Here is a 26,319-nt window from a genome sequence, read left to right as displayed (position 1 = left end):
GGCGAAGGGACCGACCATCGAACTCACCTCCCGATGCAGGCCACTAGGACGACGCGAACGTGCATGGGGATGCCCTCCTGGTTCTTGCGTCGCACTGTCAGTATCCCATCGAACTCTTTGATGCTCTTGCCCTGCTCGCTGATGGTGGACAGGTCGGACACGAAAATGTCCGCCAGTGGCTTGCTAATGATTTCATCCTGTTTGTTAAACAAGCAAATCCCATTAATGCCTCAATTGCACCTAGTGCACACAGTGCACAAAACTACAGGAGGGGCGGCAGCAGCCGGCGCTGGCACCTAAAACCCATCCACTCACCAGCCGCATGTTGAGGAGACGTTCCGTGGCACGGTTCGCGTACTGTATTCGCAGCACGTCGTCCGTGATAAGGACCACCTCCTTTAGCCGATGCAGTGCCGTGTAGAGTGCCTGTGGGAGATACAAAGGACAGTTTTAGCGGGCCAATGGAGAGCAGATACAGGACGATGCGACTATGGGCTACCCGGGATATTTCTGTGTTTGTTTCCACTTAGTACTATTTCTGAACTATTCTGATTCTTATTTTGATCTAATTAAGATTATATTTGGTCAATCGTTTGATCAGAGTCCTATTAACATAAAACCACTGAACAGTAGTTCCATAAATTTAAAGCTTATATCGATTACCAAAAACGGAGGACGTCATGCTTTATTTTCCCAATAAAACTTTATCTTCGTTTGTTTCTTGTATGTATAATCAGATACCCACAAGGTTTATGCGAGCCAGAGCAGCACAATATACTGTAGTTTGCACTCTACTCTAATCTACTCTACGATTACAGGGTATATATGGTGCGTATTACATTGAGGACGGGAAAGCAAGTGAAGGAAGTGCGCTCTGCGTTGAGCTTGTGGTTTACAATTTCACTTGGACCATTTAATTGAATTAATTTCTGAACGAGACAGAGGGAGCGCATTCCCTGTCAAGCACCCCCAAGGAGAAGGACATTAACTTGATTACCTGTTGAGTGGACATGACATTGTGGGGCCGTATGATCGAGTGCAGTATTTGCTTCAGCTCCACACTGCACATGGCCAGGTTTGTCGTCTCGGCTACGCACTGTGGAATAATAGACACCGATGAGCATCTGGTATATAGTATGTTTCTCGTTACTCATTTTGAGTATCGGGTTATATTAGATTTGTGGTAAAAGTGGATGTGTGTAACGTCCAGAAGGAATCGTTTCCGACCCCATAAAGTATATATATTCTTGATCAGCATCAATAGCCGAGTCGATTGAGCCATGTCTGTCTGTCCGTCTGTCCGTCCGTCCGTCTGTCCGTCTGTCCGTCCCCTTCAGCGCCTAGTGCTCAAAGACTATAAGAGCTAGAGCAACGATGTTTTGTATCCAGACTTCTGTGATATGTCCCTGCTACAAAAATATTTCAAAACTTCGACCCGCCCACTTCCGCCCCCACAAAGAACGAAAATCTGTGGCATCCACATTTTTAAAGATAAGATAAAGCCAAAAACGCGGAATCGTAGAGGATGACTATATGTTCTAGAGTGTAAAATCTCAACCAGATCGTATAATTATTATAGCCAGAATCAAGAAAACAATTTCATTCTTTCTCGCTCTGTCTCTCTCTAACACACAGGTTTCATGGTCGGTTTTGCCAATTGCAAAATATGAGTTCAAGGATCTCAGAACGTATAAGAGCCAGAGCAACCAAATTTGGTATCCACACTCCTGTGATATCGGACCTTGACCGTTTCGTGTCCAAATTTCGGCACACCCCCTTCCGCCCCCGCAAAGGACGAAAATCTGGGGCATCCACAAATCTCAGAGACTATTAAGGCTATAGAAACCAAATTTGGTATCCGCACTTCTGTTAGATCTCACTATAAAACGTATATCTCAGAATTTCGCCCCACCCCTTTCCGCCCCCACAAAGAACGAAAATCTGTTGCATCCTCAATATTGGAGATTCGAGAAAACTAAAAACGCAGAATCATAGATAATGATAATATCTATCAGACTGCTGAATCTGGATCAGATCGGATCATTTTTATACCCAAAAGGAAATAATCAATTTGCACTGGCTACGCAGCGCCCGACGTCACGCTCAGACTGATTTTCTGTCTCTTTGGCACGCACTCTTTGTCGTGTCGTTCAATATTAGCGGCGTCTGCCGGAGGAGAGCCATACTGACTAAGTATCGGGTATAAATGTAGAGTTGCGGTGTCCGCAGCAACTCACAACGTTCCCCCTCGTTTTGGTCTCTTTTTAAGCTGCCGAAGGCCCAATTAACAGGAAACTTACTCTATTAACGCCAGCGTCCAATATAGCAATTAGCACATCATCCTTTTCGAAGAAACTGCAAAGAGTCGTTCGTTATTTAAGGCTCCAGCAGACGAAGTTGATTGAGTAACTGCCAGGGCATGGCTAGGCGTGTTCTTGCCACTTACCTCTTCTTGCAGACGGCAATTATTGTTGTTAAATGGTGTCCATGTGTATGACGTATTGTTCTGATGAGGAGAGAGAGAGAAGCAAGTTTTATAGCAAAGTGTAAGGTTTATCAAAATGAAAAAGTTGGGAAAACTTTTCGACCAAACTTATATAAACTTGAGCAGCCCCTAAGACGAGAGAGAGACCCAACTCATGTAGATATATTTTTGGTTGCCGAACCGAACCCGAACCGCATATCTTACCTTGCAATATGCTCGGCATCTAGATTTTTCGAGGAGCGCGCATCAATTATGATTAGATGGTAGCATTGGGCGGTGGCATACGACTTCTGGAGCGTGTCCAGGGCCTCCTCCTTCGACTTGACCATCGTTACGTCCAGCTGGTTGCGCTGGCAGGCGGAGGCGACCGCCTCACAGATGCTATCCGATTTGTGGAAAACTAAAAGAGCCTGGAAAACGGAAACGGAGATGGAAGTAGAAGAAGGGACGGGAAGGGACGGGACAGCCATTGCATTGATTGAATGGGGCAAGTCTGGCTGGAGTAGAGCTTTCGCTTACCTTAAGTTGAGGATTCGGTGGTAGCACGGTTGGATATTTCAAGTCCATGAGATTTCGCTGCAAAGAAAAGTAGAGATGTCAGTGAGCGAGAGAGAGAGAGAGAGAGAGAGAGAGAGAGAGAGAGAGAGAGAGAGAGAGAGAGAGAGAGAGAGAGGGCGACAGTTGAGTGCCGGGAGGACAGGTGAAACAACGTGTAAAATTAAATAAAAATCTACAGCTTCTCTGGATTTTCCATCAAAATAAGAGGGCTTAACCTGGCTTCGCTTCATTCCCCACTGCCTGTCCGTGCCTGTCCGTTTGTCCGCCTCACCGTCATGTTGTGTATGTTGTGGATCTGTGTGTGTGTGTGTGTGCTCTGTGTATCTGGCAGATACGCGTACAATGCGTGTGTGACGCTCGTGTCGCTTAAATGATGATAAATTAAAATAAAATCGCTGGCTCTGATTTCAAACTCTGTGACTGGCTGTACAGATGTCTGCTTTGTGCTGCTTTTTAATACGATATGCGAAAGGCAGGGATTTGCCGTGAGACAGACGCGGGATGAGCTCCATGTCAGTTAAGGGAATGAAAATGTACAAGCAACATTTCCCAGAAATTTCCCGCAACTTCAAACGGATAGGATTGGGGTTTCTGTTCCATTTCTTTTCTTGCACCTGTAAGCTACCTGAAAAACTTTGTACTCATCATCATCATCTTCGGGCTGCTGTTGCGGTTGCGGCATTTTTCCTGCTACCATCAGATGGAGCTTCGGCATCTTGGGCATACGCCGCTCGTAGAGGCTGCAGGATTTGCGTTCCAGGCCGGCGACCTTGCGCCGTAGTACCACAGCATCTTCATGACACTGGGAGTCCGACTCAGCGTCCCTGTCCTCCATTGCGAGATTGTTGAAAAAGAGCCCCTGGACGTCTAAATTGCGTATGGCCTCGACTATTTCCGGCTGCAGCAACGCACTGCGTCCCCCGTTCAGGGCCATACTGTGCGGCCTCGTGCCGGTGGGGGTGGTGTTGCGGCGAAGGGGTGTCACAATGTCTCCGCTTTCGGCCTTCACATTCGCCTCATATTCCAGTTCCATTTCCTCGGGCGTTTTGCTCGAATTACGCCCGGGAATTGGTACAGAAAGCCGCGCTGGACCGGGAGTAGGACCGGAAGTAGGACCGGGAGCCTGCCCCGAAATCGCTTCCACTCTCATTTCCGTAAAGGAGCTTTCGTCCATCGTACGGATGCGGACATTTGGCGCCACTGCCACTGTCTCCAAGTGCGAGCCACTTATCAGCCGGCTATAGCTGCTATCGCCATCCGTGTGCGGTGGTCTCTTATTATTATTATCGTGCGGCTGATCGGACTGCGGCGACGGAATGGCTAAAGCCCTGCCAGACATGGCCACCGCAGTGTACTGCTCCGAGTCGCTGTCGGAGAGGCAATCATTCGAATGATTTGCACGGTTGCCAGTTGCCGACGATTTCGCGGAGGATTTGCGGCGAAAGACATTCGTGAGTTTTGGCAAGCAATTGCGCATTTCAGCTAATTATAAAACTGCACTCAGACGACACTCGGACGACACTCGGAGTCACTCACTCAGTCACTCACTCACTGTGCCGCAATCGGAATCGCAATGGCAATAACTATGACAATATAACAATGACAATTACGCTAAGCACTTGAGCGGTCCAATGTCTTAGATCAATAACAAGTTGTTTGCATAAGCCTGAACAGACACAGACGCGATCCAGGCCCTGGCATTTTCCATGCGACAATCGCGATCGTATCTGTATTTCTTTCTCTATCTCTATCTCTATCCGTGATGGTATCTGTGTATATTTGTATCCAAATCTCAATCAATTCTAGGTGGCACGTAGTAATTCACAGTTTTTTGATTTGCGGTCGAAACGCGACTCGGCGACGCTCAAACATCCAACTGAAAACGATCGACAGCGACGGGGTATAATCTTTTTTTCTTTCTTTGCTTTTTGATTTCCCACCTTCAATGTTAATTGATTTGATTTCTCTGGTAGCCTATTGTTTATAAGCGAAACACACACACATTCCGGCATGCATATAATAGTGCTCTGGTATGGGTGAGCGGCTATTTAAAGCGGAATGTAGAGCGAAAAGCGCAACACTTTGCCATGCTCTCCGCTCCGTATTGCTCTCTGCTGCCATATACCGAGTTCTGATAAGATAAGATCTTATCAAAAGACGTAACAGCCATGCGGTCCCCAACTTACCGTGCCTAGCCACCTCTCTTTGGATCCAGTGGATCCTTAGGTGGATATGGAAATGCGAAGGGGGACGGACAAACGACTCACCTGATACACATCCATTGGGTCATCCTCGGGGGTGAGGGCGAGGGCGAGCGATGACTTTTGATGACCTGGCCGATTGTTACCGCCGCCACCGGATGAACTGGTGCCCGATGTGCCAGTGACGGTGCCTGTAGGGTATAAGAAAAAGAGTTTAAGATGAGAGCTATAGACATGCGACGCTACATTTCGGGTCGTTTTGCAGACAGGGAAAGTGCTGCATACTTTTGGACTGCCCGCACGCACACAATCAAGATGAATGTACACCACACAAATTCCCACACACAGAGACAGCAGGACAGCAGGACAGGGGGACAGTGACAACCACACGCACGCCCATTAATTTCTCTTGTTGCACGTTTTATTTAATTATAAGCGTTGGCATTTCAAAAACATTTTATAAACCGAAGGAAGGCCCACTTTCTCACACACATACAACACACATGCACAAAAAGGCTCACTACATAGCCACACGTACGGGCACGGGCATGGGCACGGGCAGATCTGAGGCCCCAAAGAGTACCGGATCCTTGGGGTCAGGGCAGGTTTCTATCTCTGTCACTGACGGCAGCTCGAGAGAAGTGCCAGAAACCCGAGTGGGAACTAAGCCGCACAAATTGTATTTCATTTAATGAGAAACCCAAGACGAGAGTGGGACTGAAGGGGAACTTCAAGCTCAGTCGAAGCTCAGAGTATCCTTGCGTGGAATATAATTTACCAGGGAAAGTTTCACTTATGTCTATACAATATTCATCAAGTCAATTTATCATGTTCGTTATTACTTATAGGAATCAAGAGGTAAATGCAAATTTAAACCATTTCTGTTCAACTGTTAGACGGAAGACTAAAAGATAACTCAATCAATAAAAACTAAGGATATCTTTTGGGGAATAGCTCCTTGAACAAACTCTCTTCCTCGATTCGACCATCGTTCGTATGCGGACAAGCCGCACCTCCAGACAGACAACTACTTTATTATGGGATTTCCCATTTAAGCTATAATGCCCCAGAAATCGTGTAAATATATTAAGAAATCATATAAGGGAACACATTCCAGCCTCAGCATTCCTTAAGCTAAAAGGAAATTAAAATTCTGCGGTTCCTTGAAACTTTCATAAACAATGTTTTGGCCCCAAAAAGGTTCCCCGAAAATTGAAGGGAATGTTTTTAACTGTAGAATGAAATGAAATGCTAATCATATCAAATTTTACAGTTTCGAATAACTTTTCTAATATATGTACGTAAACTCGAGTGAAGCTATATGCTAGTGCAGAATTTCGGTTGAGAATATTTCTGGGAATTTGCTAAAACAATTTACGCAACACTTGATGGGATGCACAAATTTCGCTCGTAATATTTAATTGCCGAAAACCAACTATGTGAAGCAGAAATTTAGCAGCCAACCCGAGACACAACTTTTCAGGGTTATGCTGGGAAAACAGACAACTAACATCCAACCCACACACGGCAATACTACAGAGATCCTCCGGGCACACGCTTGTTAACCGCATCATCAACCTCAACTTTAACCCCTGAAGAGAGAGAGAGAGATAGAGAGGGCAGGGGCCCAACAGTAGAACCGTAGAAGAACCTTACCCACAGCCAGCTCGGACTCGGAGGCCGGACGCGTTAATGAATCTCTGCTGCCTTCTGCTGTTGCTGTTGTTGTTGTTTTTGTTGTTGCCTCCATGGCTGGCATTTGTCTGGCCCCCACGCCCACTGGCCCATCCACATCCACCTTCACATGCACACCCACACCCACACCCGCTGGCCCCACACAATTGCAACCGCTTGGGGCACTGGCACTCTCAACACTTTCTTCACTTGTGTGGGCGCCACTGACCAAGGCGGGTACGAGTACTGTTGCTGGTACTGGTACTGGTACTGGGGAGGTGGCAGTGGTTGTAGGCGTGCTTCCAGCCAAGTTTGGCTGACTGGAAATTATCATTGTTTATTCCCTGTCTTTCCCGACTCGACTTTCCCGACGCTCGACGGTCGGGTTGAATGGTTATTTGGGTGGTTTTCGTTTTTGTTTTTTTGTGGGTAGTTTGCAAATGAACAAACACACAAATTTTGATTATTTTCGTGGCATTATGTTAATTGTCATCTATGTGCACTAGTATTGTTTTGTATGTTGTTTTGTTGCCGCTTTATCCGTTCGTTTATCTGTCTGTGTGGCATTGATTTCGCACAATTAGTGCGTAATGATAAACTGCTCCACATGCATGCGAGAACTCCTGCCCGAAAGATATGTATTTTTCATACTATATGAGAATATATTCGATATGTACATACAGCTGAATGGGGCATAAACAAAAAACTATCCAGGGGGGGGGTGGCGGTACACGCGTTGTAATCTAAACGAAAATCGATAAATTGCTTAGATAAAAGCAGGGAACAGCAGCCGCCTGCCACACAGCCTGCTGACGTCGCCAGCAACAGGCTCGAGCCGCCACTCCACTCCACTCCGCTCCAATCCTCTGCCATATCCATCCATGCCATATCCATCCATGCCATATCCATCCAAACTCAAGCGAACCAAGAAGCAGGTCCGTTACGTTGCTGGGCTCGCTCAGCGGCCGATTCGTCGCAACGTATTTTTATTGTTGCCCCCAACGACAAATGATAAGACCTTCCTTTTCTTTAATCGAATCTCTCTTTATTCGTACTTATATTAGGACTTAGGGCTAGATGCTACAATTCAGCTTATCTATGGATCTCCACCACGCGCGGGCTCTCGTCGGGTGTGGCAGCGTTGAGGCTATTGATTGGGGCAGTTTGACCTCCGCTATTGCTTTGGCCCGCCACGCAAATCCGCACTCTACGTCTCGCACTCCCCTCTTAGCTTCCGCCGGCAACTGTGGATCACCTCTTAACTTATACTCACTCTGGGGGCAGGCGGGGCCTGTCTTCCTGTTGCTATTCACTTCACTGCACTTCTTCGAACCGTACCGGGTATTACTTTTACGTTTCGGCGGGGTTTCAACGTGCGCGCGCGATCACTTCTCCACGGAAAAAGGCCTACAACGACAAACAAGCCGCGTACGAGCACCTGGCACCCCCACCCGGCGCAGCCGCGGCGGCGCTGTGGAGGTCCCCAGTCTACATACAGAGAGAATTGATCGCGAGTCTCTCAGTGCCAATACCGGAACGCTCGCACACAGGGACGCCTAGCAGGCCCCGCCACCAAGGAAGGGATCGAAGCCGAGAGATCGAAAGAGGGAGAACCGAACCAGCCACCATACGGTCAGCACACCTGGACTACGCTAGAGTGGCGAAACAGGTGAGAGAGTGGTCGTTCCGGTTCGACGGGACGACGAAGCCTCTCGAGTTCTTGGAGCAGGTCGAGTGGTCCGCCGAGACGTACGGTCTGGATCCGGATCTGATCCCAAGGGCGATGCCGGAGCTGCTAAAAGGGCGGGCGCTGATGTGGTTCGTAGCGAACAATCGACAGTGGAGAACGTGGAAAGAGTTCTCGTCGAGCTTCCAGGCTTACTTTCTGCCGCGGGGATACTTTGAGAAGTTGCTGCAGGAAGTGAGGATGCGGAAACAGAAATGGGGCGAGCCATTCAAAGAGTATATGGTAGAGATGCAGACACTTATGCGACCCCTGAAATGTCCCCAAGAGGAGCAGACGGAGCTGATTCGTGAGAATAGCATGCCCGATCTGAGAGCGTATATGAGGCCGCACCGGTGCAAGGACCTCGACACCATGATGGAACTGGCAGACGAGTTCGAGGCGTTGGAGAGGGACCGCCTAGAGTTCCAACGGGAGAATCCAACCGTGAAAGCCCGGGCAGCGAATTCCTTCCACAAGCCAGTCGAGACGACGGCATGTCGGCGATGCAAGGACGGCCCGCTGGACGGAGCAGCACGGGAGGAGAGGGGAGCGCGTGTCATTATGCCGACACCGACCAACGGCAATATCGAGAACGGATATGTCAAGAATCCGGCCCAGGCGTGCCGAAGGTGTGGGAGCGCGGATCATTGGAGCCGGGAGTGCAACGGCCGACCTCTCACCTACTGCTGGAGATGCGGAAAAGTGGGCATCTCGGCATGGCAATGCTGCAGGAAGACGGGAAACGCCCCGCGACCCACGCCTCGGAGGGCCGTGCCAGGGTCGCAAGAAACGGTCCCTCAAGCCTAGTCGGCAGGCTGACCAGCGAGGAGGAACAGTTATCTGCAGTAGTGGAGGTCGCGGGCCTGGAGCTGCAAGCCACGGTGGATACAGGAGCTACCAGCAGTTTCGTGAGCCGCGAGCTGGCGGACCGACTAAAGGGTGAAGGCCGGGAGGCGGCGGCAAGGAAAAGGGTGAGGTTGGCGGATGGCCATAGCCAGGAGGTCACGTGCCAGATTGAAACGAAGGTATGCTTTGGGAACAAGGAGATCCCAATGGTGCTACTCGTATTGCCGGGTGTGATTGATGAGTTAGTGTTGGGATGGGATTTTCTCCGCGCGGTCGGGGCAGTGGTGACCTGTGCAGGGCACAGGGTGGTGATCCCTGCCCAAGATCGGGAACGAGGAGACCAGGAGGAAAGACTGTCCGTGGCGAAGGCCGAAGCTGGAGACACGGCTCCGGAGTCCGACAACGAAACGGACACGACCCTAAGAATGGCCGCCAGAGGGGTGTCAGCGGGCATGAGGCAGAATGAGGGGGCGAGGGAAGAGCCAGTGGAGGAATTCTTAGCCCGAGAGTTAGAGGCATTTTCCAAGATCGAGGGGGTGTCTAATGTGGCGGTGCACACAATCACCATGAGTGACCCGCAACCGATTAAGCAAAGATATTACCCGAAGAACCCCAAAATGCAGGCCGAGATTATCCCGAAAGTGGACGAACTATTAGAAATGGGATGCATAGAGCCGTCAAAGAGCCCCTACAGTTCGCCTATAGTGATGGTAAAGAAGAAAAATGGCAAATGGAGATTGTGCGTGGACTTTCGTCAAGTTAACGCGAGATCAGTAAAGGACGCGTACCCAATGCCCAGGATCGATTACATCCTCGATCAATTGCGGGAAGCGAAATTCATAAGTAGCCTAGATCTGAAGGATGGATATTGGCAGATCACCCTGGCCGAGAGCAGCCGGCCGATCACGGCGTTCACGGTGCCCGGAAAGGGGCTATACCAATGGAAGGTGATGCCGTTTGGGTTACACTCCGCGTCGGCCACCTTTCAACGGGCGTTAGACCAAGTGATTGGGCCAGAAATGATGCCGCACGCGTTCGCGTACCAGGATGACATAGTGGTCATCGGGCGAACAGAGGAAGAACACCGAAGAAACCTGAAAGAGGTGTTTCGACGGCTGCGCTTGGCGAACCTGCGGCTGAACGCAGACAAGTGCGAGTTCTTTAGGAAAGAGCTGCGGTATCTAGGCCACAAGGTGACCGGCGAGGGGATATGTACAGACCCCGAGAAAGTCGCAGCCATAGCCGAATTGAAACCGCCGACAAATGTCAAGGAGCTGAGACAGTACTTGGGAGTGGCCTCATGGTACCGGAGGTTCGTGCCCGACTTCGCCACCCTCGTGCAGCCCCTGTCCGGGCTCCTCAAGAAGAAGACGGAATGGGTCTGGACACAAGAACGGCAAGAAGCGATCGAGGAGGTGAAAAGACGACTAGTGGCGGACCCCGTGCTGGCGTGCCCCGACTTCTCGAAGAAGTTCATTCTGCAGACAGACGCCAGTGATTACGGGCTGGGTGCGATTCTCACGCAGGAGACGGAAAGGGGCGAACGGGTAATATCATATGCTAGCAGGACGCTAAATGGAACCGAAAGGAACTATTCGACGACCGAGAAAGAATGTCTGGCCATTGTATGGGCCATCCGCCGGTTGAGGCCATACTTGGAAGGATATCGCTTCAAGGTGGTCACGGACCACATGGCTCTTTTTCCGTGGAGAAGTGATCGCGCGCGCACGTTGAAACCCCACCGAAACGTAAAAGTAATACCCGGTACGGTTCGAAGAAGTGCAGTGAAGTAAATAGCAACAGGAAGACAGGCCCCGCCTGCCCCCAGAGTGAGTCTAAGTTAAGAGGTGATCCACAGTTGCCGGCGGAAGCTAAGAGGGGAGTGCGAGACGTAGAGTGCGGATTTGCGTGGCGGGCCAAAGCAATAGCGGAGGTCAAACTGCCCCAATCAATAGCCTCAACGCTGCCACACCCGACGAGAGCCCACGCGTGGTGGAGATCCATAGATAAGCTGAATTGTAGCATCTAGCCCTAAGTCCTAATATAAGTACGAATAAAGAGAGATTCGATAAAAGAAAAGGAAGGTCTTATCATTTGTCGTTGGGGGCAACAATAAAAATACGGTGCGACGAATCGGCCGACCGCTGAGCGAGCCCAGCAAACTCAAGCGAACCAAGAAGCAGGTCCGTTAACGGTCACAAAAGACGAAAATCTGTTGCATCCACATTATTGCACATTCGAGAAAACTAAAAACGCAGAATCATAGATAATGACCATATCTATCAGATTGCTGAATCTGGATCAGATCGGATCATTTTTGTAGCCAAAAGCAAGAAATCAATTTTCAGTGGCTACGCAGCGCCCGACGTCACGCTCAGACTGATTTTCTGTCTCTCTCGCACGCACTCTTTGTCGTGTGGTTCAATATTAGCGGCGTCTGCCGCAGGAGAGCCATACTGACTTAGTATCGGGTATAACTGTAGAGTTGCGGTGTCCGCAGCAACTCACAACGTTCCACCTCGTTTTTTTTATACCCGATACTCAAAATGAGTATTGGGGTATATTAGATTTGTGGTAAAAGTGGATGTGTGTAACGTCCAGAAGGAATCGTTTCCGACCCCATAAAGTATATATATTCTTGATCAGCATCAATAGCCGAGTCGATTGAGCCATGTCTGTCTGTCCGTCTGTCCGTCTGTCCGTCCGTCCGTCTGTCCGTCCCCTTCAGCGCCTAGTGCTCAAAGACTATAAGAGCTAGAGCAACGATGTTTTGTATCCAGACTTCTGTGATATGTCACTGCTACAAAAATATTTCAAAACTTCGCCCCGCCCACTTCCGCCCCCACAAAGAACGAAAATCTGTGGCATCCACATTTTTAAAGATACGATAAAACCAAAAACGCGGAATCGTAGAGGATGACTATATGTTTCAGAATGTAAGATCTCAACCAGATCGTATAATTAATATAGCCAGAATCAAGAAAACAATTTCATTCTTTCTCGCTCTGTCTCTCTCTAACACACGGGTTTCATGGTCGGTTTTGCCAATTGCAAAATATGAGTTCAAGGATCTCAGAACCTATAAGAGCCAGAGCAACCAAATTTGGTATCCACACTCCTGTGATATCGGACCTTGACCGTTTCGTGTCCAAATTTCGCCACACCCCCTTCCGCCCCCGCAAAGGACGAAAATCTGGGGCATCCACAAATCTCAGAGACTATTAAGGCTAGAGTAACCAAATTTGGTATCCGCACTTCTGTTAGATCTCACTATAAAACGTATATCTCAGAATTTCGCCCCACCCCCTTCCGCCCCCACAAAGACGAAAATCTGTTGCATCCACAATATTGCACATTCGAGAAAACTAAAAACGCAGAATCATAGATAACGACCATATCTATCAGATTGCTGAATCTGGACCAGATCAGATAATTTTTATAGCCAAAAGGAACAAATCAATTTGCACTGGCTACGCAGCCCCCGACGTCACGCTCTGACTGATTTTCTGTCTCTCTCGCACGCACTCTTTGTCGTGTCGTTTAATATTAGCAGCGTCTGCCGGAGGAGAGCCATACTGACTTAGTATCGGGTATAACCGTAGAGTTACGGTGTCCGCAGCAACTCACAACGTTCCCCCTCGTTTTTTTAAAATTCCATTTAATTGCTCGTATTTACAACTTATTTTATACTTAAAGCAAACTATATTAAAGGTTAGGCTATACAAGCCCAACATGTGTGGTACGGCCGTGAAGCAATGCTTCACACATGTGCAGGCTTCGTTTAGACTAACTGGACTCTTGTCTGGTGCTCAACAGCGCGCAGTTCCTTCATAATGGTCGCCGCGAAGTAGCTCGTCGCCTCCCAGTTTTCCGGGGACACGAGCATGCACGGCACCAAGCTCTGCTTGTTCTAGCCGCTGGCGCTGCGCTGCGAACCTGCCACACGAAAATATCGCATGCTCGGCATCCTCCTCCACGTAGTGCCCGCACCAAGAGCATTCTGCGGAGTCCGCGTGCCCGAAGCGATGAAGGTAGCTTCGGAAGCAGCCGTGACCACTGAGGAGCTGAGTCAGGTAAAAGTTGACCTGCCCGTGCTTCCTGTTTACCCACGCGTCGATGGACGGGATAAGCTGGTGGGTGCAACGCCCCTTAGTGGTCGTGTCCCAGCGCTGTTGCCACCTTCTGAGACTCTCCTATTTGCACGCCATGCGTACCTGCCTTTTCGCCGCCGCGTCCATTCCTCTGCCATGTGTTTCCTGGTAGTAGGTGGACCGTTCCTCCGCCAGGAATTCCAGGGGTGCTATGACCGCGATCACGTGTGCTGCCTGGTCCGAGACCGTTCGGAAGGCACTGGTGATCCGAACCGAAGAGAGGCGGTGCGTGGCTGCCAGACCCCGTGCGTAGCTCGCTGTTTGAAGGGCCTTTGCCCAGATTGGCGCCGCATATAGCATCACCGATCTCATGACACTCGTTAGCAGTTTTCGCCGCCATTGCTTTGGTCCTCGGGTGTTAAGCATTAGCCTCGAGAGCGCACCGTTGGTGGTCGCCGCCTTCGTGCCCATGTAGGCCAAGTGCTCCTGAAAGCAGAGACGTGTGTCCACCAGGACACCAAGGTATTTGATAGCGCGCTTAGACGAAACCAGGGTACCTGCCACTGAGATGTTGGCCGTCTCGACTTTCTTCCGGCTGGATACCAGCACTGCCTCTGTTTTGTGGGGTGCGAGTTCGAGCCCGACCAGGTCCAGCCACTGTTGAATGCGCGCTATCGTCTGGTTGCAGGTCGTTTCCACGACGGACAGGTCTTTTGCCACCACTAGGACAGCCACATCGTCTGCAAAACCCACCATGTGTACTCCGTGGGGGAGGCTGAGTCGCAAGATGCCGTCGTACATTGCGTTCCACAGAGTGGGGCCAAGCACTGAACCCTGCGGGACGCCTGCCGATACCTCGTATTTCTCCGTGCCCGCCTGCGTGTCGTACAAAAGCAGCCTTCTCTCAAAGTAGCTTTGTACCATCCGCTGCAGGTACCTGGGTGTGTCGAAACTCTCCAGCGCCCTTAGGATGCAGCTCCACCTCGCCGTGTTGAACGCGTTCTTAATGTCTAGAGTGACTGCTAGGCAATACTCTTTCCCGCCGCCTTTCCACCGAGTGCCGGCAATTGCACCGGAGGCAATGTCCACCACCTTACGAACGGCGTCTATCGTGGATCGGGCCTTGCAAAAGCCGTATTGGTGCGGTGAGAGGTCGCCAGCCTCCGCGATGGAGCGTTCCAGCCGCGCGCAAACCACCTTCTCAAGCAGTTTACCCGCGGTGTCGATCAGGCAGATGGGCCTATACGACGACGCTGTCCCCGGCGGCTTGGGAATAAGCACTAGCTTCTGAATTTTCCACCTCACAGGGAACACTCCTTCACGAAGGCACTGATTGAGCAGCTTCGCAAAGATGTCCGGACGCGTGGAGAGGGCGAGCAAGAGGGCTCTGTTCGGAGTAGAGTCCGGCCCAGGAGCCTTGTTCGGGCTGATGCTCCTGGCTGCGCGTTCGACTTCCTCGAGTGACACCTCCTCGATGTGTGCCTGACTGGGCGGTTGCAGTGTGAGGCAACGGACATCCCCGATGTGGTCAGCCCTGTACGGAAAAAGTTCCTCCACGATGGATCTTGGCGTGTCGGGGGCCGATGGGGGTGCCTGCCTCTTGGCGCAAAGTTTGTTCGTCACCAACTTGTACGCCCTTCCCCATGGGTCCTGCTCTGCAGAGTCGCATAACTTGAGGAAGCACTGGCGCTTGCTATCCCTAATGGCCGCCTTGAGGGCCCTTCTGCAGTCCCTAAACGTGGATTGCCATTGCGGAAAGGCAGTGCTTCCGCGCGAGCGCTGGTAGCGGCGTCGAGCTTGGTTGCATTCCCGGCGTAGCACGGCAATGTCCTCGTTCCACCAGAACACAGGTTGGTGGTGGCGACCGTAGTGCTTCCTCTGCGCCATGGTGGCAGTGCATGCTGCCTCCAGAGTACCTGCGAACTCGGAGAGCGTCAGGCTTGGGGCGAGGTAGACGCTGTATATCCACCCACCTCCGACCTTGGCGCGCACAAACCCAGCCGCAGCGCTTGAGAGGGAAAGCTGCAATGGCGTGGCCCCACATAGCCATATCGCGGCCTTTTTGGTGGCATCCAAGATGAACCCAGGAACTCCCTAGTTTGATTTGGCTCGCTGAGGATGGCGAGGTCAATTGCCAATTCTCTTATGGATTGGCTCAGCAGGTCTTGAGCCGCAGCGCAGTGGTTGAGGTTGAGCTGCATAACCTTCATTATTGGGCCGGCAAGCTGGGCACGCTCCTGGCTGCTGGACATCTCCTGCTACCCGCATAATGGTTCGTCTCATTGCTGTTGTTAGCGGTGCAGATGAAACACCGCGGATCGCTTTGACAGGTTGCCGTCTTGTGCCCGTTCACGCCGCATCTGAGGCAGCATCCGGTGCGATCCACCGCGCTCTTGCACCTGATTGCTAGATGCCAAAACTCCAGACACCTGTAGCATCATCTTTGAGCTGTCCGCTCCCGGATCCTACAGCTTGTCCATCCGACTTTAAGTTTCCCACCATGAACAGGGCTCTTGCCTGCACGGGCGGCAGGCACACAACTGCCAGTTGCGTACCAGCGAACGATGGCCTCAGGCTTTTAATGGCGCTGGTGTCCACGCTGGAGGCGTCTATCGATGCAGCTATCGCTGCTGCGATGTCCTCCTTCTCGACCAGGCTGTCGAGATCCCTGACCTCCACTCAGAGTTATTCTGACACCGCCCTGATGCCCGTCTGCAGTCCCAGTGCCGCGCTGATATCTTCCTTGAGCTTAGCTGTGTTGCTTTTGCTCGCGCCGTTGAGCTCGAGCAGCAGCTCGCCCTTTGCCGTCCTCCGGATTCTGTTAACATTATCGCCATTATCGCTATAGCTAAGCTCGCCCTGGGGTTGAATGATTATCGCGTCTGGCCTTGGCTCGCGCTCACGGGGCTCCCTTTTTTTCCTTACCTGCTGCCACTTGAGCTGTTTCTTAGCGGCTGGGGTGGCACCATGGTCCACTGTACCCGAGGGGTTAATTCATCCTGGGACTGGGTCGACGCTTGCTGAAGCTTTGTGCCTTTCTGCCTCTTTGTGGGCTCAGCAGCCATTTGAGGCGACTCGCGCAGCCTCTTTGAGCCGGTGTGCGGCGGCTTCGCAGCTGTTTGGGTACCAGTAGTGGCGGTCTCAATTGTCCTGGTGTGCAGCTTCTCGAAATTGTTGACCACCAGGGCCTGAAGGGTTACCACTCTCAGGGCTAAATCTTTCATCACGTTGTCCACATGCCGCTGGTCGTTCATCCTCTTGATGAATCTGTGAATCTCAAACTCCAACTCACTCATAACACTCACGAAGCTCCCGGGGTGAGTTTCTCTCCTCCTCTCACCGGCTCAAGATGGATGGCGACGGAGTTACCATGATGCAATTATACAAGGTGGTCTCGTCGGCAAAAGTTAGTCCCTTAACGTATGCTAGCAATAAGTGCGAGTGAAGGGCACATAGTATAGTGAGTGTGAGTGAGACGGTATATGTTGATGTTGATTAACCCTTAACAGGCCCGTGGGTTTTAAAATTTTAAAATAAAATGATTTTACTGATATATTAATATTTAAATTTTATGCAGCCATTAATAATTTTTCTTCAACATTTTTAGTTATATTAAAATGTTCTTTTAAATAATATATAAAGATTACTTCTAATTCTGTGGTATTTTTTTTATATGCTTTTTATAATTTTGTTGTTGTCGGGACATAAGGGTTAAGAATATATAAAAAAATTCGTCCGTGAACAACCTTCATCATCAACAAGCAAGCATGCACTGACGATAAGGGACAACACGAACGAACTTCGGCTCCCGACGAGACCACCTTGTATAATTCACCCCGGGAGCTTCGTGAGTGTTATGAGTGAGTTGGAGTTTGAGTGACAAACCCCAAATTAATTTAGCCATGGCAGATTGCTTTAAAATCCTGACGACCTTCTTGGGTTTGGACACGGTCTGCTCGGACCAGGAGTCCAAAGTAAAGCTCAGTAGGCATCGCGCTCATAGGGTAAGTATGGGTGGATGTACGCTCGCTTACCGTTGATCACTCTCTCTCTTTGAGTTATAGCCAGTAACTTCACTCAGTGGCCTGTTTGCGCTTTATTGGATTCACATACGAGTAGCAGTCGTGGTGGCCCCAAATCGGAATCAAACTGTCCGAAGGGAGGGACAGACAGGGACTTTATCTGCCACCACGCGATCTTCTTTGCTCAGCGATACTCGCCGTTGATAGCCGGCTATGGCACACGGGACATACGGGACACTGGCCATATAACAATGGCTCCATATTGATACCAACTGTGGCCGTTTTGTGGCCGGACGACAGGGGGCTTCCCAGGCAGCCCAAGGGCGGGGGTGTTGGGTGTTCGGTGCGAGCAATATTCAGCAGTCTTCGTTTTGGCATAATCTAATCTCCAACTGGGCTGGACGGGTCGGGTCTGACGTGGTCTCTGGTCTCTGGTCTCTGGTCTCTCTGACTTGGCGCGCAATATTCATGAAAATGACTTCACGTGGTCGGCTAAACCCCGAAAAATATAGAAGATTGCTTTAAAATTCGGAGGAGAATCTGGTTCTACCAAGCGATAGTTGGAAAATTGGATGGCTCATCAATTCAATTACGATTTCTTTGAATTTAATTGATGTGAAAACTGATAGACTGCGGAGTGCGACAGGGGGTGGGATTAGGGCACAAAATGAATCGTTGTCGAGCGATCGTTCGCTCGGTTTGTTTTCTTTGGCTTTGATTGATGTTTTGGCGACATATCGTGGGCGATCGATCCATTGTTTACAGCGAGAGATGCGATATAGCAGTAGAGTGAGAGATGCCGCAGACGATCGTGGAACCAGATTTTGTCATGTGAATCTTTGCATATTAATCGAAGAATCGCCGTGTATTGGTGTGTATGCGGATCTTCGCAGCTAATGAGCCGAAACGAAAGCGAAACAATAGCTGATGCAGAGCAAATTGAAGAATGAAAGAATCGCAGTTACAGATACGCCTGCGGTGGATACAGATGGATGGATGGGCGGGTGGATGTATTGACCAGCAGACAGATACACAGATACAAATTCTAGTCGTGGATTGTGGATTGCTACTCGTTACACTTGTTCTTGTTGCTTTTGCTTTTGCTGCCTTTTTGTGGCACACTTAGTTGTGAAGTTTGTTTTGATTTTTAACACATTTTTTGATACCCTCCTGTGCCCGAGTGTGAGTGAGTTTCGTATGGGGTTGTTGGTTGGTTGTTGGTGTATTTTAGAGCATGCCAAGCTGTTTTTTTCCACATCGACGTTGCTGTTTCAGTTTCTGTTTCGGTTTCTGTTTCTGATTCGGTTATGGTTTCGGGTTTGTATTGTATCTTAGAAGTTGTTGCTTTATGCGTTTTTTAATTTCACTCGGTTTGGTGGGGGCTCGGGACTGGTTGGCCCTGGGCCATGCACTGGCACGACTTGCCAAATTTGTGCCACTGCATTAGGCCGCGATTGGAGCGACCAGTTCTCACCGAACTGAACTCAACTGAACTGAACAGAACCGATACGAACCGCACCGCACCGCGCACCGGTGCACATCGAAAGGGGACCGACTGGCGACGAGATGGAGACACGCCCGCAAGATCAAACTCCTCTTGAAATTTGCATAGTGCGTGAGGCTTTCGAAGTCCGTACACACACCTCGGTTACAGTGTATTCTACAGAGACCAGGCCGGAGGAACATACGATGCATACGAGTATGTGTGCGTTTCGGTATACATGCGATGCAGGGGTACTTATAGTACACGCAACCGACGCGACGAAACAGTTAAAAGCGAATGACTCCATACATGGGGAGCAGCTGTTGCCGAAGCGATGTTGGGGCGAGCTTTGCTTTGGTCTGCTCTGCTCTGCGCTGCGCTCCTCTCCTTTGCTCCAATGACAACCGAAGCTTGCTCTCTTTCGCTTTATCTCGCAAACTTGGCGCTCTCTTGGCGATCACATTTGCTGAGAGCGATCAAGTTTCACACCAAGTGGCCACAGGCCAGACAGAAACTCAGAGAGTAATGCTCGTTCACGCTCTTTGGACAATTGCTTTGCTGCTACCGAAGCTCCCATTGAAAGCCGAAGCTCAGCCCCAGACCCAGAACAGAACCCAGCCCCACAGAGGGGAGAGGCGGCAAGCAACTGTTAATTGGTCATCCACAAAACAGCTGCGCTTGAAGCTTAGACAAGCGCCAGCTGACTTCTCAGCGATCGTATTACCTGTGCCTGTCCCTCCGTATCACCTAACAACGAACTGCGAATACCCTGTACGACTTTTGTGCACGATTTGACTTTTATCTGGGGAGAGTTATGGCTACCACTTGAGCTGATTGGATTAGAATGATGCTTGATGGATTCTTGAATGATTTGTGCCATAAAACACAATAAATCTTGGAGGAAATACCCGTACATATTTAAGCATTTCTGAAATACTGAGATTCCAAAGATAATTATTGTATTATCAGCTACCATTAAGGGAGCTTTTGAGGTTGGAGCACTGTCACTTCAGATTACGAACAGGGTTCTTCAATCTGGGGGTTTATCTACCAGCATATTTGCTATTATGAAGTCTGGAAGGGCGAGAGGAAGAGCAATTGGTTCCTATAAGAACTGCCCCAAAATCAAGCGGAGAAAATGATTTAGATAACGGGTACTTACTGCCTGTGGCACGTCGCACCAAACTGTGGGTGAAGTTGCCCAATGCTGCCACCGTCACAATCGAGTCCTTTTTTCCAGTGCTTAGCTGTGAAAGGCGGTAGGTTGAAAGACGGTAAGTTCGGGCAAGAGGGGATTGGGTATTGGGGATTGGAGGGCGTATTTGGTTACCTTTTCGTAGTCAGCCTCGTTCTTGGCCTGAAGCGGATTCAGGAGCACCTGGTGGCACAGATTGTCGCCCGTCCCACTGCCGCAGGTTGCACTGCCCGCAGTGCTGCCGTTGCCGTTGCCGTCACCCTGCTGGACGGCGACTCCGCCGCAGCTGCAGCGGCGAAGACGGCTGCGCCGCAGCTTGATGCAGAACAGACGGCTGCCATCTTTTTCAGTGGCGTCGAGGGAGAGGGGGACGGAATTGGCTGCAGTGGGGCCAGCGTTGGTGTTGGCGTTGGCGGAGGCGGAATTGGGGAGTGTGCTTGGCGAGCAGCCCATGTCGAAGTCCTGCTTCTGACTTTTCCTCTGCTCTGCTGCTGCCTTAGACCCTTGGAAAGTGGCACCCGGGACGTGTTCCTGTGGCGGTTGCTATGCTAAATTGCTCTTGGCTACGTATTAATTTGGTTCTGGTTTTGATTTTGGTTTTGGTTTTGGTTCCTTGGATGGATGATTGGCTGCCTATTCCTCTTCCACTGCTTTGCCTGCTCTGACCTACGCTTCTTCCGCCTCGGCTCCTTCGGACACGGCCAATGCGGCTCTGTGGTTGCTGCTGCTGCTGACGTTTAATGATGATTCAGTTTCTGCTGCCTCTGGTGTTGCTGTAATTGTTGTTGTAGCTCTTCTTGTGGTTGCCGATAACATAATTGAAACATTTTTGGGCAGCGGTCGAATGATTGACTGACGATTGCCGGATTGCCACTTCCTCACATTTTTCCCAAAACTGTAAAGAGGGGAGAGAGCAATGGCAGGGAGAGAGGAAGGTACGTTATTCATGGCCCAATCAAAATGCAATATGAGTTTTGCGGAAAATCATGGGGGAACTGCATTTCTTTAGTTTCTCGTGTGGTTTACGGAAAAACTGCTGCACAGCCCTAAACATTCATTCATTTGTGTATATTTATGGATAAGCCAGGATAAGGTGACAATTATTCTACCTTCTACCTTTGAATATTTCCATAATATTGCTCTAAGGCATTTAAAGGAACCCTTCCTTCCCTCAGTTTGCCATCACTGACCTACACTCTAGTTGGCTTTTGGCCGAAACTCGACTACGGACCCCAAGAAACCCGTTAATTGAAAATGATAAATGCAAATGATAAGCGATGAGCTGCCTTAAATTACGGTTACGAGAAGACTTTAGTGTTGTGTTGGTGCCAGGGAATAACCATGGAAGGCCAAGTCGTTTCATTGAAACTCTCATCGAAAATGTACGAGGCACCCGCATAATTGTTATAAGAAAAAAAACAAAAAAAAAACGTCCCAGGCTGATTGTTATAAATTCATAAAGGCCCAAAGATTGGCAATGATTATCGAAGCCAAGGCGAGGTGGTGCTCCGTGGCACGTGACCGGACCACCGACCTACCTATGAATAATGCCCAGTCAGAGTCAGAGTCCGAGATTTGTATCGGCTCCTTCCCTTTAGAGTCCCAAAAGTTGGCCAACTGAGGGACAGCCATCAGGGCGGACCCTTGGCGGACCAAGTCCGCCCAGTCCAACCAGTCCAAGTCGCACGCAATTTTAAATGAAAGCAAAGCCCTGACAAGCAACGACTGTGCCTGAAGTGCAATAGAACGGAACGGATATTAGTTGCTAAGTCCTTCGACATTGACATCTCAAAGACGACCTGCTTCTGCCTCCGTTTCTGGAGGGGATCCTGATCATGTCTGTTGGTGAAACTTTGCGTCCGCTCCCAGAGGAAGTGGCTGGCCTAACCGGAGATACTCTTATCCCCAGCGACATTGATTGACTTGTCAAAGGCAAAGGCAAAAGCAAAAGCAGAGGCTGTCTTTCATCTGCATAAATACATGTACTATGTATCTATAAGGACACTTGTTGTCTCTCCAACTGGGTGCCTCCGACTGTTGCATTGTCGGTTGCAAAAGACAAAGGCGTCACTACAGAAGGCGCAAACAGGAAGATAAACAGCCCCAGAGCCAACAAAGGCATCATCCACATCTCACAGCACCAGCACCAGTCCCAGCCAAGACAATGGGATAGAGGAGGTGGGTGAGAGTGGGGGAGAGGAGGTAAACACGATAGATTCCCCATCGAGTATGCACAGATCGGTGTAGTCTAGTCTATGGTGTGTTTGTTGATTTAAACAAATTATTTTTAGACGCGGGCCATATTAAAACGAACAAATAATGGCTTTCGCTGTTCACTTTGGCTCATTTAAGTTTTCAAATAAATAAAGAGCGCCCTGCCCCCTCCCCGTGGGTACGTCTACGTAATTTGTTGCCAAGGACAGGTGGCATCTTGCTGCCAAGCTCTGCTCTGCCCTGCTACAGCGCCTTGCGGTATGCAACCAACTCTGCCCCCACAAAGTGCCAAATTCCGTTGGGCCCCGCCACTGGCTGCAGCAGTCAGCAGGCACCGTCACGGCTGCCTGGGCAATCCGATTAGTATGCAGGTGCTTGTGGTCTCCAATAGAATTGCCAGACAATCTTACGTATTCGTATGCCCAAAGAAATATATAATCGTGGCCGCAGCTGTATGTACCAGTATGTATCAAATGGAGCCTGGCCATATACGAAACTAAGCTGGCGCAGTCCATAAGAAGAACATCGAACACCAAACATCGAAACTCATTTCAGCAATTTTGTATCTAATAGTTTTTTTCAACTGATGTTCTGCAGCTGCCTGAGCGGACTGCGGACTGTGGTTTTCTGTTTACATGACATACCTGCCTATAGCGCCGTCTTTATATATTTTATACGACTCTGATTCCCTATAGAGATATTCGGAGATCACACACTCATGGCATAGCTGTATGACATTAGACTTTTGCAAAAACAGAGACAGACAGCCTTATGGGGAAAAGCAGTGATGTTAATTATGGAAATTTATGATACATTTCGCAGTTTCCTCCAAGTTTCCTCAATCAGCTTCCTCTTGGGTCTCAAATGTCGGCAAACATCCTCGAAATTGTTTGTGGATGATCGCAGGGGGGGCCTTGAGGCCTCACAATGAAACAGAAACTAATCTTTTACAAGCGGAAGGCTGGACACTGCCCAATTAATAATGAACATGAAAGAACACGCACACAGACAGACTGACAGACAGAGAGGCCGAGAGAGAGATACATACATATACATAGGCTCTGCCTACAATATCAATGGGAGACTTTTCCGGCCGTTTGACAGAGTTTGCCAGTTGAAAATTTGAATTTCAAATGGCGATCTCAAGCGCGAGATAACACAATAGATGGATGGGTATGGGTGCAAGGCATGGAAGGGGCGGTGGGGCGGGGGCCACAAAGTGTCGCAACGGAATATCCAGAATCTGAATCAGATTCGGAATCAGAACTAGAACCAGTCCCACTACTGCGATTAGAGGGAGCTGCGGCGGGTGTAAAGGAGAGAGAGAGAGGGAGCAGATTAGTGAGTGCTGATTGCCGCAAGCGGTTGACAATACAGCCGTGCTGCGCCGCCATTTGGCGAACTGCGAATTGAGCTGCGAATAAAGTTGGACGGAAGAGCCTGCAGACATGCCAACTATGGGGTTGGAAGGGGGGTTGCAGGGTGCAGGTTGCATAACTGTAGTTATAATAATAAAAGAAATGTTCAAGGTATTTTTCGCTCTTTTCGTTCAGCTGCTCGATGATTTTCTTTCGCTTTTCCCCCACTCCGCCTCCTGCTGGTGTTTATTTGTTGTTTGGTGCGTTCGAATTCCGTTCCGCTGAATATTCCCCATCAGTATGCAGGGTAGCTATGCGGATTTATTTGCTGTTAACAATACCAAACACCCCGCGCGTCTTAACGTTACACCAACAACTCGACAGCTCTCGACAATATCATTCGAAAGCATTCATTGGGAGAGGGAGAGTGGGACCCACCTATCGCACAGATAGTGAAAATGAAAAGGAATCTACGGAATGAATATGTGTACGCGTATATACTGTACAATACAATACTGTACGTATGTATGTATGTAGAAATCAGTCATTAGATAATCGCCGAAATGGGTCAGTCCCCCCACGAGTCCCTCGAGATACACAAAATCGAAAGGGGCCCAAAAATCGAAACGAGTCTGAAATAATGAAAAATGAAAAATGCAAAATGCGAACGCCATTTGCACATTTATTGTGGCTTGTTTATAAGTACAGCGAAGCGATATTTTTCGCATTGTTTATGGCAACCTTACCTCTCGACTCCCCACCCCCTGCACGGACACGGACTTGCCCCCGAGCGGACACTGCGACAACATTTTAAGCGTTATTTTTATGGGAAGCCATGTACTCCCCTCCCCCCTCCCACCGGACCCACCGTCTCACCGTCCCAGCGTCGTATTCAGGCCGTATTCAGATAATTTAAAAACTGAAAATGTTTTTACGACGCCAGTTGCATGAGAAGTTCCCCCTCCCGCACCGTCAACTACGTTTAACCGAAATTTTATTATATTTTATGATCTTTTTGGAGGGCACCTGCCAGACGACTCGGGCACTTCCAAGGTGGATATACAACCGATTGGGGCTAACTATATCTAGTATCTGTATCCAACTGTGTGTAAGAAGTGCCCCCCCCCCCCCAGTCGAAATTCCGCGAAAATTAAAACAGAAATGTCCAACTAGAACGAATACATACATATGTACATATATACATATACGTATATGTATATCTCGCACAATACATTATCTGTTGACGTACCAGAAAATTCGTCGCTTAGTTGTGGCTACCTCTGATATTTTTCATATACTACTTACGTATACTTTCTTATTTTAATATTTCTATCAGACTCTAGATATAAATTAAACAAATACACATGAACAATGGTGTTTGGGGTCGGGGGTAATACGCACTCATGACAAATATTGGGGGACACACGCACACACACAAACACACTGAGTGAATATGCTCTCATAGATACGCGGCGGCACTTCTTCGCGCATATATGTATGTACATGTATGTACATGTGTATGTATCGCCAGAATAACAATAAGAATACAATTTTCGTTGCTCTTTCGTTCTTCCACAAATTATAATTTATTTTAATACGCGGGAGGTCACGTTCATCGCACGGATGTGGTCTTGTGCTGTGCTGTGTTGTGTTGTGTGCTTGATGTTGCTGTTGACGCACAAGATATTACAAAATATGTATGTATGTAGATACACGAATCGTAAATGCAATGCATTAAAAATAATAATAGCAGCGGCAGCACCCACTGTGTCGTCACACAAATGTAGTAGCAGCAGCAGCAGCGGCACCGATAACACCACGAAGTATCTGAGAGATACAATTGGCTCATATCAAAGACTATACAATACCAAGATGTCGCATGAGGAACAAATGCTTTTTCAATTTTCGTTTGACGCTTCATGGTACGGGCGCGCGGGGCTAGTACTTCAATTCTCTTTTACGCTACCTTCGCCTCCGAAGTGCTACTCGGCTTCGTCAATGCCTCGGTCAGCACGAGCTCGAGCCAACCCAGAAATATGCTTGTAGTTGTGTATATGTGTGTATGTCCTAGGTCGGCACGGCCATAAACCGGTTTCGCCCGCAGCATATACGGCTTTTAGCTTCACACACAAGCGCACTGAAAGCATGTCAGTGCTGCGTGCCGAAACCGTAGGGCAGCGTGGTCGCTGATGTCTTTGGCGCGGCACAGTGGGGACTCAGCCGAAATAGTCAAAAAATTGTATGAGTGCTTTAGATAAATTTAATGTACGCATCTAATAGAGAATTTTCCAATCGAATTTTCAAGATAGTTTTAGTTTAGGAGATATAAGCACTCAAAGTTTAAAATTGTTTCAGTGTGCAAATATTTATTGACTAACTAACTAATTTAGCAAGCTGAGACGGCCAAAGGTCCCACTGTGCCGCTCCAAAGACATCGGCGATCCGCGACCACCGCTTCGACGGTGC

The 26,319-nt window shown here is 49.2% G+C and overlaps 1 protein-coding gene across 5 annotated transcripts in view; it reads right to left on the bottom strand.

Moving 5' to 3' along the window:
* The window catches only part of LOC117185828 (high affinity cAMP-specific and IBMX-insensitive 3',5'-cyclic phosphodiesterase 8-like), a 35,409-nt gene that overhangs the window by 6,228 nt on the left and 2,862 nt on the right, over positions 1–26,319 (bottom strand). For 2 of the 5 annotated variants that reach the window (XM_033398767.1, XM_033398766.1), the window contains exons 2-11: positions 20,417–21,176; positions 20,249–20,333; positions 5,311–5,435; positions 3,005–3,061; positions 2,690–2,895; positions 2,447–2,506; positions 2,301–2,355; positions 998–1,096; positions 316–426; positions 28–197 (exon numbers count right to left, since the gene is read on the bottom strand). In XM_033398767.1, coding sequence (XP_033254658.1) covers positions 28–197; positions 316–426; positions 998–1,096; positions 2,301–2,355; positions 2,447–2,506; positions 2,690–2,895; positions 3,005–3,061; positions 5,311–5,435; positions 20,249–20,333; positions 20,417–20,734 — 1,286 coding nt within the window. In that variant the 5' untranslated portion in view covers positions 20,735–21,176. Of the gene's footprint in view, positions 1–27; positions 198–315; positions 427–997; positions 1,097–2,300; positions 2,356–2,446; positions 2,507–2,689; positions 2,896–3,004; positions 3,062–3,668; positions 4,541–5,310; positions 5,436–6,900; positions 7,294–20,248; positions 20,334–20,416; positions 21,177–26,319 lie in introns of those variants that run through there. The other 3 variants (XM_033398768.1, XM_033398765.1, XM_033398764.1) reach the window with 3 other exon arrangements.

This window comes from Drosophila miranda (assembly GCF_003369915.1).
Source record: "Drosophila miranda strain MSH22 chromosome Y unlocalized genomic scaffold, D.miranda_PacBio2.1 Contig_Y2_pilon, whole genome shotgun sequence".
In the NCBI taxonomy this organism is placed as follows: Eukaryota; Metazoa; Arthropoda; class Insecta; order Diptera; family Drosophilidae; genus Drosophila; species Drosophila miranda.
This window is presented reverse-complemented; position numbering and strand designations above follow the sequence as displayed.